Source organism: Anopheles coluzzii, chromosome 3 (genome assembly GCF_943734685.1).
Source record: "Anopheles coluzzii chromosome 3, AcolN3, whole genome shotgun sequence".
NCBI classification, from domain to species: Eukaryota; Metazoa; Arthropoda; class Insecta; order Diptera; family Culicidae; genus Anopheles; species Anopheles coluzzii.
In genome coordinates, this window is record NC_064671.1 from 14,519,664 (window position 1) to 14,532,397 (window position 12,734).

Sequence of the window (12,734 nt, forward strand, 5' to 3'; positions counted from 1 at the left end):
TCTATATGTATTTTTTTTTCTTTCTATCCACAATAAACATCTCTACTACTACTACTACTCCATTAATTGACAACATGAATTAAAAAGATGACGTGAAAACGTTATAATAAAATTTTGAATTGTGTTTTAATTTGATGTTGAATATTGATGCAAGTTTGCATACCAATTTATATTTTAAAACTACATGAATTAAAAAAAAAACCATTAAAATGCATTTTGGTACTGTTATGTTCATGTTGTTAACTATGAAAGAAATTTTTTACGATCGTTGTGTCCTACCTGTGGGTACAGCCCATGCGGCGTATAAGGTTTCTCGCAATGAAACGGAAACTTTCAAATATCTTTTGGCTGTGAAACTTGTGCTCACACACCCAAGGCTACCTCAAGTTCAAGATATTTCAGAGCGACTTCCTCAAACAGACGGATCTTCCGCAAGATTAATTCGTATGAAATTCAGTTATTAAAAAACAAATAACGATTATTTTGCTAACTAATCTCACATACCAATTCCACTACAAACTCGTCTTTCCCGGGTAGCCACAGCACAACGGTTAGCTTTGGATCTTTGCATCCACAATGAAATCGTACGCCTGCTGCTTCGTCACCGGATCGATGAAGCTCATGTTGTTCCGGTACCGCACACCAAAGTACTTGGCCGCGTGCTCCAGCAGCTCCCGCCGGAATGTGATCGTGATGAACTGCGAGCTGGCGCTCAGTGCAGCGATCTCGCCCGCAATCACCTTACGGTGCTGGGCGTCCAGTGCCTGATCGATCTCGTCGAACAGATAGAACGGGGCCGGTTTGTTGCGCTGAATCGCAAATATGAGCGCTATAGCCACCAGCGTTTTCTGCCCGCCCGACAAGGCGTTCATCTCGCGCATCAGCTCCCCGTTGCCGCGGAACGAAACTTCCAGCCGCAGCCCCACGTATCGATCCACCGGCTCCCCGCCGTCCGGGTGGTCCGTCCGCTCGATGGCCCCCTCAGCGGCGTCGTCCAGGTCCGCTGTCTGTAGGCTTAGCTGGCCGCAACCGGCCGGTACCAGTTTGCTAAAAATCTCGCCAAAGTTTCGCCGCACACTGTCGAACGTTCGCTCCAAGCTGTCGGTGCGCTGGGCGCGCAGCTGCTGTATGCTGGCATCGTGCAGCGCCCGGGACTGCTCCAGCTGCTGCAGCTTCCGATCGATCGAGCTCAGCTCTTGCGACAGGCGGGTGGATTCGTCGGTGGCCGCTTGATTTACGCTGTCGAACTTTTTCAACTGCTTGCTGGTGCGATCCAGTTCCTTCATTAGCTGTAAAAAAGCAAACAAACAAATACGAAGCGTGAACGTGAAGAAACGTGGAGAGGCTCCAATATCCCACCGTACCGTTGGCAGTTCCATCCTTTGGTACGCCCGATCAATGGCGGGCAAAACACCGAGCGCCCCGATTTGCTCGGCGTACTGGCGTGCTTCATTTTCCAAGTCACGTTTCCGGGCCTCGTGTCGCATTTGTTGCGGATCGCCGATGCTGAGGGCCTCCTCGGTGGTTTTCAACTTTTCACTCCAACGATCCAGCTCGGCGGCAAGCTTGTTACGCCTTTCCGTCCCTTTGAGTATGCTGAAAAAAAAGGAAATCGGAAAAGGAAGATAGATTCAATACTCATCCCTATCAACATATAATCTCCCGGGTCCAGCTAACTTACAGTTGCTCATTTTCCTTCATCTTTTTCTGCAGATTGTCGATTTTGAGTGTGAATGCATCCTGCTCCCGCTTACACTGCAGTATCAGCTCCTTCAGCTCTCTGCACCTAGCGCCGCCGCCGGAAGTAACGAGCGCGTCGCGTCTCGGAATCAGTACAGCGTTTAATCGATTCTCAATCTTTGCCTTCGCTTGCTCTGCCTGCAGCTGGGCATTGAACGCTTCGTGCTTCCGCCGCTCGATCTCTCGTATTGCCGCGTCCAGCTGCTCGATCACCCGCACATCCTCTTCCGACAGCACGCAGTCGAACTTGGTCGCAAACTCACGCCGCAAACCGTCCACCTTCGCGCGCACCAGCTGCAGCTCCGTTTCCAGCGCCCGGATTTTGCTCCCAGCTTCGCTCAGTTTCGCCTCCAGCTTGCGGCACCGTTCCGGAAAGGAGCGAATCCGCTCCCGTACGCTTTCCACGTGCTGTTTGGCCCGTTCCAGCTTTCTCGCTTCGTTGGTGTGTTCCAGCTCCGAGCCTTTGATCAGCCTGGCGGCCGGTGGTATGGATTCCGCGGTGGTTTTGAGACTATCTTCGAGCTGCGACATTTTATCGTCTAAATTGGCGAGAAGCAAACGCGCCTGGATGGTGGAAGCGGTCGGTGAACGGTACCCGCCGGACAGAACGCCGGGGCGCACCGTGTCCCCCTCGTGCGTCACACAGCACAGCCCGTACTGTTGAGCGACCCGGACCGCCGTTTCCAGCTCCTCGCACAGCAACGTTTTGCCAAAGATGTTCCGGAAAACGAGCTCGTAGCAACCGTCGTACGTTAGCAGGGAAATGAGCGGCCTGGCCGAGGCACTGTCCGGTGGGTACTTTTGCTTACTCGCGTGCAAACGATTCAACGGCATGAAGTTGTACTCGCCCGGCAGCTTGTGCCTGGTGCACAGGGCGATTATTTCGCTGGCGATCCGATCCGATTCCACCACGTGGTAGAACAGTTTGTTGCCAGCGACGGTTTCCACCGCCTGGTAGATGGTTTCGTCGCAGTGAAACAAGTCCAGCACACGGCCACAGTAACCCTGCGCCACCTCAGCCCTACCGTCATCGTTGCCCTGCGCACACAGCGCATCTAGCACGGTGCGTACCGATTTGCAGCCCTGGTACGTTGCCGGACCCAGCTTTTTGCGCAGCATTTGCTCCTGCCGGGCTATGAGTGCTTTGCAATCGTTCAGCTCCAGCGTTTGGGCCGCTTTGTTGGCAAGCAGATCGTCCAGCACACCCTTAGCCTCGCGCAGCCGCTCGCTGATCTGGGCCAGCTGCGACGCATAGTGCTGCTCCTGCTCGGTCAGCTCCCTTAACTCTGCCTCATCTCGCTCGTGGCTGGCCTTCTCACTGGCCAGCTCCTTCGCCAGCGTTTCCCGTGCCCGCTTGGCCTCGGCTAAGGCTTTCGAGCCGCTCTCAATCTGTTTGCCGGCGTACGCAATCTCCTGCTGCAGGAATCGGTCTCGCTCCTCGCGGGTAGCGAACTGCTCTCCGCGCCGCAGCTTGTTTAACCGTTCGCTGCGCAGCTGCTTTTTCATCAGCACGTCGAAATCCAATGCGGCTCGCTGTTCCTGCACCTTTGCCCACTCGCGGGAAAGGGTTTGCAGTTTTGCCTGAAGCTCCGCAATTTCCTCATTATCTTTCTCCAGCTGCTCCTGCTCACTGTTCTGCAAGCCGAGCAGCCGTCTCAGCTCTTTCTGCAGGTCATCCATCTTCAGGTCCACCCTCGTCTTATGTCGGTCCAGGCGGAGCGCTTCCGTCGCTTGGTCCGCTTTTAGCGCTTCCGCGCTTGCCAGCTCCGATTCATTGTCTTTCTGCGCCTGTTTGAGCACTTTCGAGCGGTTCACTGCTTCCGTTTTCTGCTCCAACAGCGCGCGTTGCTTTTCCTTCCACTCTTGCCCGGCCTGACCGTGTGCCTCGAGGGCGGCCAGCACACACTGCTGCTTTTTATCCAGCACGACAGACTGCAGTACGCGATGCTTCTTTTCCAGCTGCTCGAAAGCCCGCTGCTCCCGCTGCTGGGAGGAGAGCAGCTCGAGCCGATTGGCCAGGGCAGTGCGCTCGGCGTGTATCTGCTGCAGACCTTTGTCGGCTTCCTGCCACAGTTTCAGGATCTCCTTCAGCTTCTCGTCGTACACGCGTATGCCACCGATATCGTACAGCAGCTGCAGCAGCTGGCGGGGCCGGGCCGTGGTGAGCTGGCTCACCTTGCCCTGCTTCACGATGTAGTACGGATTGCACGACGAGAGGCCGAGAGTGTCGAGCAGCTCGTCAATCTCTTTGCGCGTTGCGTTACGCCCGTTCACCGTGTACTGGTCTTTGGTGGCTGAAATGGTCCGTCGAATGCGTGTTTCCGTACCCGGCGACGGTGTGGTTTGCTACAAAACAGAAAGGCAGAGGGTATATAGGGGCCATTCTTTCGTACCACAATCAACTACATTTCTCTTTCGCGAAGGTCAACTAACCGTAGGTATTGCAAAATCTTGTTAGAATTCGTATGTTGTAAGGTCCTATCGGATTAGGCACTCTATAGGTTCCTTAACCGACAGATGGTACAATCGTTTTTTTCGCAGAATATAGAATACCGGTTGCTAGTTTCATTTGGGAAATGCTGCTGATCAGTAGGCAATAGTGATGGGTAAATACAATTTTTTTCCGGAGTCGGATTGATCCAACTCCGGCACCCCTCGGAGTCGGACTCGGAGTTGCTCCGGACTGTTTAGCGGGGGGGGGGGGGGTGCGTTCGCGAAAACCCTCGGACTCATCGACTCCGAGTCCGGATCAGTCCGGATCAGTCCGGATCAGTCCGGATCAGTCCGGATCAGTCCGGATCAGTCCGGATCAGTCCGAATTACTCCGGATCACTCCGGATCACTCCGGATCACTCCGGATCACTCCGGATCACTCCGGATCACCTCGGATCACTCCGGATCACTCCGGATCACTCCGGATCACTCCGGATCACTCCGGAATTATCGTTTAGACAATTCTTGATGAGTTCATTGACTTTCAAGTCGTACATCGAATATACGAAAACTGATCCGGAGTGATCCGGAGTGATCCGGAGTGATCCGGAGTGATCCGGAGTGATCCGGAGTGATCCGGAGTGATCCGGAGTGATCCGGAGTGATCCGGAGTGATCCGGAGTGATCCGGAGTGATCCGGAGTAATCCGGACTGATCCGGACTGATCCGGACTGATCCGGACTGATCCGGAGTGATCCGGAGTGATCCGGACTGATCCGGACTGATCCGGACTGATCCGGACTGATCCGGAGTCGAATTCAGTTATGATCCGGAGCCAGAGTCATATTATGCGCACCGGAGTCGGAGTTGATCCATGACTCCGCTCCGGATTACCCATCACTAGTAGGCAACAGTAATTATTTAGGAAGTCAGTCTCCTATTGATAGGGCTTCTAGAGATGTATGAGCTTATGATAGTGGGTCTCGAGTCATCTGGTATCAAAATCACAACAGACGCAGTGAAGGCGAACATTCTTCAAGACGTCCTTCAAGGTGTCCAGTGGAACGGGATTAAACCGAAGCCTAGCATAGCGGATGTGAAATACTACAACTGCATGCGGATGGGACACAAGCTGGTGTAGTGGTAATTCAATAGTAAGCCATTTTTTAGTTGGCATGCTTTTTACTTGAACGGTCAATAGTTGGCTGTTAGTTCAATTAAAAAGCATTTCACATTCACATTTTTTCACATTCACCAAAATTAACTTTTTTTTTGGAAATTTTCAAAAAAATGAAAGGATTGAAACATTTTATATGAAATTAATTATTTCTCCTAAACAATTGCTCATAATTGCAGAACTAAAAACCAAACGCATTACCAACCACTACATAACAAGCACCAAGCCGCTTGGAAGCGCACTCTAACTTAGCAGGCCACGCTGACGGAGCAACGCGATGACACACTTCACGACAATCGTCCTCGCTTTGGTGCCGTTGACATTACGACATTCGAAAAATTCTACTCACCGATGCTGACGAATGGTCAAACACAATCTCCACATACGCACTATCGGACCGGTTCTTTGACGTGCCTTTATTAATCAGACCGACGCGCTGTGCGGGTCGCAAATTGTTATACTCATCGCTGAGTACAAACTCGATTGCTGGTAAAAGGTGGAACAGTTTAGAAAAGGTTATTTTACGAAGATTAATAATCAGCCATACCGGCGAACTCGTTCGTTCCTGGGAACGTTCGCCGCGACGCTCATTTTCACTTATTTCATAGCCCTCTAGATCAAAAATTAGAAAACCGTATAGATTTTGTACTGGCCAACCTAGTGGTACAACCCTGTCCACTCATGAGCGCCGAATGTTTCTCGCCGAACGAGTTCGCCGGCACGGCTGAATAAAGCACTACGTACTTACCGCTGAAGAAATTACTTTTCCCCGAACCATTCCTTCCCACCACTACATTATGCTTGGGATCCAGACGCTCAACGACAGTTTGCAGCTTGTAGCTTTTAAACCCATTGATAATTATCTGTCGAAAGAAGTGAAGTTATTATCCACGAGTTAAACTACACACATTTTGGCTTTTTTAACATTCTTACCTCTTTCAGATACATGTTAACGGCCAAACTGGGAACTGAACTGGATTGCGTCCAAACGGTCCGATAGATGATGAAAAACTGACACTTGCTCTACACAAAGCGTATTGTGTGAATTGCCAAAATTTAAGAACGGATTGGTTGCCATGGTTACCGCAACGACGGGCCATAATGGCACCGCCGTAGCAACGTATACAACGGGGCCTACTTTGATCGGTTTCAAGTTCATTCCATCCGACTTGTTGAAGCAGACTTTATGCGTAGGGGATTTTTTGAAACACACAGATAATATTTTCATTTAAATGAGATTATTTCATATTTTTATTTACGATTTATTAATAATTTACAACGAAATTGGTTAACAACAACCTTAGGGTTTGTTTGGCACAGGTTTTCGAATCATTGATACGTAACCCTTGTACTCCGTGGCTAGCAACCGTGGCGGGACCGGTCGTTCAATTAAACCGAGCTTCTTTAGCTCCTCTGAGTAGGATTTCGTGCTAGAAATGTATATGATTAGTGAGTTGAAACCGTTTTAAAGTATTTTTTCTATCTCTTTACAGTATCATTACCTTTCGTGCAGCTGTACTTTAATTTTCTTTCTTATCGGTTGAAATCCGTGAGCGGTTTGCTCGTTGTTCACCATCATGCTACGAACGGCTATGGTTAAACCGTACATTGCGAGCTGGTCACTCTATGCAATATATAGAAAGGATGCTTTTGCGTTAAAAGGTCGAATATAAAGCATAAAAATAAAATAATACTAACTCTAAATTCGTTCATAATGCCATCGACTACAGTGAGCGTATCGGAGGCAGCAGCCACGTTTTGTATATCCGTACATCTGGTCACGTAATTTGAGTGCAGCAGCGACACGATGCTCGTCGGTTGCGTTAGGAAACATTCCGTTATGCTTTCCGGCGAATGTACGAATCTCGTCTCTCCGTCTTGCTTCACAACTGTGGGGAAGAAAAACACGACATTGCAACGGCTTTCCAAACACGTCTGTGCTTGACTTTCACTCACACTTTGGATGGAAGATGCGTCCGAGTGCGTGCATAATTGTTAAATTTTCATTCAATCCGAGCGGCTGTTTATGCCTGTTCGTGGTAGCTTTGCTAGCTTTACCCGATTTACCACCGACGCTGCTGCCATCAAGACGCAACCGCTTCGGCATGGGCCCACCGTTCGATTTCATGCACGTGAACAAATAGTTCAGACAGCAGTTCCGCAAGTCTCCCTGCGACGAAGCAATGATGTCTTCCTCCACCTGCTTGGATGGGACGGTTTGGTACTGTTTGGCGATGCCTTTATCCGCCTTCATAACGCTGCCGATGCGCTTGATCGCCTTCTTCAGCAGCGTTGCCGACACGGCATTGAACTTGATCTGGTGTATCTGGAAGCTTTCCAGCACGGCCGGCGGGAACAGATTGTACGCCACGTCCAGCGATTTGCTGGCCGTATCGGTGGCGATGAAGACGATCGGATCCGTGCTGCTGTCCCGGAAGCGGTCCAGCGAATCGTGAAACTCTTCCGGCGACCGGAGCATCGAGTTGGGAAAATCCTTCACCAGCAGCAGCTTCGACGATTCGCCCGCCGCACTGGCAAACAGCGAGCAGTAGCGTGACGTTTTGTACAGGAAATCGTCAAACAGTGCCTTCTGTGGCCGGCGGCCTTGCTTCTCCACCCGATCCTGGTCGAAATCGAACTTATCGTCGTAGTACAGATCCACATCGACCGGTGTCGTCCACTCGTGGATGCTGTAGCCGAGCGCTTTGGCGAGCGTTTTCAGGCAAACGCTTTTGCCGCTGCCGGATGGGCCCGTGACGAGCAGGATTTGCGTTGCGGGGTGTAGTTTTTTCGCTGCTGTTAGCCATTGCTTCACTTCCTCTATCTTTTTCACGTGTATCGCCAGGTCTGCCTCCTGTGCTGGTTTGAAGTGTTCCAACAGATCGGCCGGCTTTCCGTCGCCCTTTCTTTGCATATTTCTACAATATAAAGTCAAACCAAGTAGATAACGCTTTCTTAGAAGGAAAGCAATAAGTTAAGGGTGGAAAATTAATACCTTTTATTGTGGATTTCTTTTACAAAAAGGAGAAAATGTAAGAAAAGCAACTTCAATGTTTACGTTTCGTTAAACCGATTTATTTGGGAACCTCGATCGCTTTTTGACAGTTTAAAGAAATGTCATATTTAAAATCAAAAGCCAAGAAGAAGAAGAAGAAGATACAAACAAATCCCGTTGAGCAAAATGTGCCAAGGGCCCAGGGAAGCAAACAGGACCGTTCACACGGCCGACGTTAGGTGTCAAATCCCATACAAAATTTTGACAGCGCTTGTGAAACAGTCGCATGCAACAAGGCAATTACATCCCAATTGAAGAATTTAAGTCAAATTAGTGTTACCGTAGCAATAGACGATGCGCAATCTCAGATTGCGCATAAATTTATCTGTCAAACGGATCGGTTTGATATATTTATCTGTCAAAAAATATTTATATACAGGCGGTCCCCGAGATACACGGTTAATGGGGACCGAAAACAGCCGCAAAATACCGCGTATCTCGAATTTCCGCGTAAGTCGAATCTCGTGATTTCCAGCTGAAATATCCCTAATTTTCGTGTAATTTTGCAAGTAAGGGGCGGTTTTAGTCACATTATGAATTAATTGATATGATTCTGACTGAAAATAACTGTTTTAAACCTTTTGAAATAGTTTTTAACATTCGATCAAAACGGAAATTATTTGGCAATTTGCAATTGATGTGTCAAATCAGTACAATTTGCTCAAAGAATTGTCAAATTTAGAAAACCGCGTATCTCCGAATCCGCGTATAAGAGGTACCGTGTATCTCGGGGACCGCCTGTATCTCGGACATATAATCTTGAAAATTTATGCGCAATCTTGGCGCAATCTGAAATTGTATGGAAATGACGTTTATAGCTCAGGGTTGGCTACGCGAAATGACATATGTTTTGATAAAACGAATATATGCGCAATCTGAGATTGCGCATCGTGTATTAATACGGTTAGGCCGCAAACATACGACGCAAGGTTTCCTTGGCTGCGGTAACAGGGTCGTATAACAGTAGAACAGTTCAATTGTCAAATCCGCCTCGTCTGCAAGCTCACTCGCAAATCCGCTTTCCCGAGATTTTTAGTATTTTTGCGAATCCTCGGTAGCGAGATCGAATGACATTTCATTGCAATGGCTGAATTGACAGTCGATTTATACGTCGTTGCCAGACACATCGATAAAACCACCGTAACGAAAAAAACGGCATATAAAATGTAACACCTTAACACAACACTGCTTTATTTCGGTCCACTGATGAGAGGAAAAAACAGAAAAAGAGTTTTATTTTTTGGTTTGGTCTATTTCCGTTTTCGGTACGATAGTTTTCAGTTTGTAAGGTAGAGGCATAACGGCCGACATTATCTGTAAAATCGCGCTTCAAAATTTAGATAACGCGTACGAAAAATTGACTACTGAAATGTAACGCATTGTAACGCTCCGCGAATGTTCATTCTGCTCCTTGGGGCAACCAAAATGCTACGTGGGTTACGAGTGAAATGTACACCGGGCCCACCTAAACAAAACATGTGCCGCACAAAACTCTACCGATCGGACCATAGGACCATACCGACCTATTTGTTTATTTTTGAATTTATAAAGTGATTGGCAGGCAAACCGCTTTTGTGAATATACGCTTGAATAAATTCTCTACTGAAGTATCTAGTGTAGCAATAAATAACAAGATTATCACGATACATTTGTAAGTTAATGGTTGATATGGTTTGAGGATCCTAGTTCGAGTCGAGTAAAGTCCAAACACCGGCCGCGTTACGCCAAGGTGTGAGGAGGGAGACATCTGTCATGTTATTTAGAAATTCCGTGCTTAATTACAACTTTATTTTTAATAGCATACTTTAGAAACTTGGACACACCTACTCGATTAACTCGGAATTAGTCATCCCAACGCAGTTGGGCACTGAAAATGGGAATACGTCATCTCCACAGCTTTATGGAGAGGAAGGTGGACGGTGGACTATACACCGTTAAAATGCAGCACGAAATTTCGTAAGTAAAAACGGCGGCAACGGCAAGAGTTACACAATTTGATGAAACATAACGCAGCAATGAACCCGTTCGAACCAATTGACAGGAATGCGAAGAAAAGCGTCGAAAAGCCGTTGGTCGTGATCGACCTGATGGCGATGTTCGGAGTATTTTGTTCCGACAGACGAAGCCTACTGTGTGGCAGCCAGTTCTGGGTGGTGGAGCATACGGCGGATTCGTTTTTCAAACGCCTCACCGATGCCGGTGCCGAGCTGGTCTTTTTCTACGACGGTACACTGCAGCTGAATAAGTACGACACGTGGATCAACAGGCAGAATGACAAGTACGACCGGATGATCGATGTACTGGACGGAATCAATGCACGGATGCCACTGGCAGTGGCCGCGAACAAGTTTGACCGCACGCTGCCAAACAACACCTGCATCAAGCTGGAGAATGTGGCGAAGCGGCACGGCGAGCTAATCGTATCGACCGATTTGGAGTGCGACCAGGCGCTGGCAATTTACGCCACCAAGCGTAAGGCGCTGGCGGTGATATCGCACGATACGGATTTCCTCATTTTCGAGGGCGGCTGGCAGCTGTGGCACGCGAACCACATCGATGTGAACAAGTTGATTACGAAGGCTTACGGCCGGCAGGCGCTACTACGCACGCTTGGCTTGCAGTGGCACCAGATGGCCTTGTGGGCAACGTTGGCCGGGAACGATTTCTTCAGCTACGACGAGCTGGAACCGTTTCTGAACGATCTTGGCCCGCACACGCAAAAGTTTTACAAGCTGGCCGAGTATGTGCGACGGTTGACGGTGCGCAACGGGAAGCTGGATGACGATACGGTACGCTCGATACTGGGACGGGTGTACAAGAAGAGGCGCGTACCGACGGAGGCTTACGAATGGTTTCGGCAAAGCTATGCCTTCTACCAGGTGGTACGTATAGGTGTGGGTCACTCATGCGTACGATCGTTACTCATCTGACTATTAATTTCTTCCTTTAGGATGAACCATCGGAGAAGAAACCCGACGATCCGTTCGCCTATCTGCTACAGGCTGGGTACAGCTTTACCCACAGCATACTGACCGGGGTACCGTTTAACGTCACGCTCTTCTTTTTCGACTACCGGTCGTCAGAATTTGGCAATTATTATGAAATAATCGAACCGATTATTTCCCGCATCGGTGGTATCCTGCTGTACCACCATCAGCACGAACGGCAGCACATAACGGTCGTCACAAAGCGCAACCATCACGAACCACACTCGTTCGGTACGGTTGCAGCTACCTTCCCGACTGCCGTCACACCGCCACCGGTAATGGATTTGATTTCAACCGACGGGCCCGTACAGGCCTCGTTGCTCGAGCGTAAACTGCAACTCTGGCGCTGGGTTTGTTCCGACGATTTGCTCGACGTGGAACAGTTCAATACCGTGCCACCCGCGTTCATGTGCACGGTGCTTACCCTGTACCGGTTGCGGCAGTGTGGTGCGATTCGCCTGTTCGAAGCGGATCTACTTTTGCTCATCGCGCACCAACTTTCGAACGATGCGTTCGATCCACTGCAGGAACCGTACCCGCAGAAACTGATTTCGCGCGCGTTCCGACTAGGGTTCCTGTTCCAAAAGGTGTACAGCCACATGGACCGGGTGGCCAAAGCACTTGGCCTACCGCAGGAGTACCGGCCGACGACACCGTACGACGGGCTACGCTTCCACAACATGTATCGCGTGTGGACGAGCATGAAGGTGGAACCGCATCACATCGAACCGATCGAGGAGTGGCGGTTCTACCAGCAGACAAAAAGCACATAACGTTAAAAGTGAGCAGATTTTGATAAGAGACGGACGAAAAGTTACTCGCGCAGAGCTAGGCTTCAATGCTAGGGCGAATAGTTTCTTCTATGCATACACAGTATGGATAGAATCTTAATTTGTTATAAAATGTGTTTAGTTCATCCATATTTTTACTACTTCTGGTTATCAATGCCGGTGCTAAGGGCTTCTAAAATCCGCGTTGAGCCAAAACGCTTTTAAAGGGGTTATGTCCGAATTGGGGGAGGAAAACGGGTGGAAAGAGCCAATGGGAGAAACTACTTGCAGCCAGTTCGTAAGTTACCGATGCCTGATGACCTGGTCAGGGAAAACAATATCGCTTCTAATTTAGTATCGGAAGGAGTTTTACTAACGCAAAATATCTCTCTTAGAGAGTCCTACTATGTGTTCCACTAAGACAGCTCTATAATAGAAGGCCATAACATCGTCAGAATTATATCTCTTGTTGAATTTTCTCCCTTAGAGAGTGGTATATTATCCATGTTTTAATTGGAGACAAGCACAATCCAATTTATCAAAACGTACAATGTAGGCAGTAATTCGTCGAC

General features: G+C 48.9%; 3 protein-coding genes across 4 annotated transcripts; 1 reads left to right on the plus strand and 2 right to left on the minus strand.

Annotated features, from left to right (window-relative positions):
• Window positions 1–251: 251 nt before the first annotated feature.
• LOC120956691 (structural maintenance of chromosomes protein 3-like) lies at window positions 252–6,468 on the minus strand. The gene is made up of 6 exons (XM_040378365.2): window positions 6,284–6,468; window positions 6,099–6,213; window positions 5,700–5,836; window positions 1,682–4,086; window positions 1,365–1,596; window positions 252–1,289 (listed from the first exon to the last, which is right to left on the minus strand). Exons 1-6 carry the CDS (start codon window positions 6,296–6,298, stop codon window positions 552–554), a joined length of 3,642 nt encoding a protein of 1,213 aa, XP_040234299.2. The 5' UTR covers window positions 6,299–6,468; the 3' UTR covers window positions 252–551.
• Window positions 6,469–6,577: 109 nt separating this feature from the next.
• On the minus strand, window positions 6,578–8,676 carry LOC120956695 (cell cycle checkpoint protein RAD17). The gene is made up of 5 exons (XM_040378371.2): window positions 8,346–8,676; window positions 7,307–8,268; window positions 7,049–7,239; window positions 6,853–6,974; window positions 6,578–6,780 (listed from the first exon to the last, which is right to left on the minus strand). Exons 2-5 carry the CDS (start codon window positions 8,262–8,264, stop codon window positions 6,651–6,653), a joined length of 1,401 nt encoding a protein of 466 aa, XP_040234305.2. The 5' UTR covers window positions 8,265–8,268; window positions 8,346–8,676; the 3' UTR covers window positions 6,578–6,650.
• Window positions 8,677–9,854: 1,178 nt separating this feature from the next.
• LOC120956693 (uncharacterized) lies at window positions 9,855–12,622 on the plus strand. Of its 2 annotated transcripts, none has more exons than XM_040378369.2 (4): window positions 9,855–10,134; window positions 10,205–10,361; window positions 10,447–11,287; window positions 11,356–12,622. In XM_040378369.2, exons 2-4 carry the CDS (start codon window positions 10,279–10,281, stop codon window positions 12,163–12,165), a joined length of 1,734 nt encoding a protein of 577 aa, XP_040234303.2. In that variant the 5' UTR covers window positions 9,855–10,134; window positions 10,205–10,278; the 3' UTR covers window positions 12,166–12,622. The 2 variants fall into 2 exon arrangements, with proteins under 2 accessions (XP_040234303.2, XP_040234302.2); XM_040378368.2 differs by having other exon boundaries at window positions 9,855–10,056.
• The last annotated feature ends 112 nt before the right edge of the window (window positions 12,623–12,734 follow it).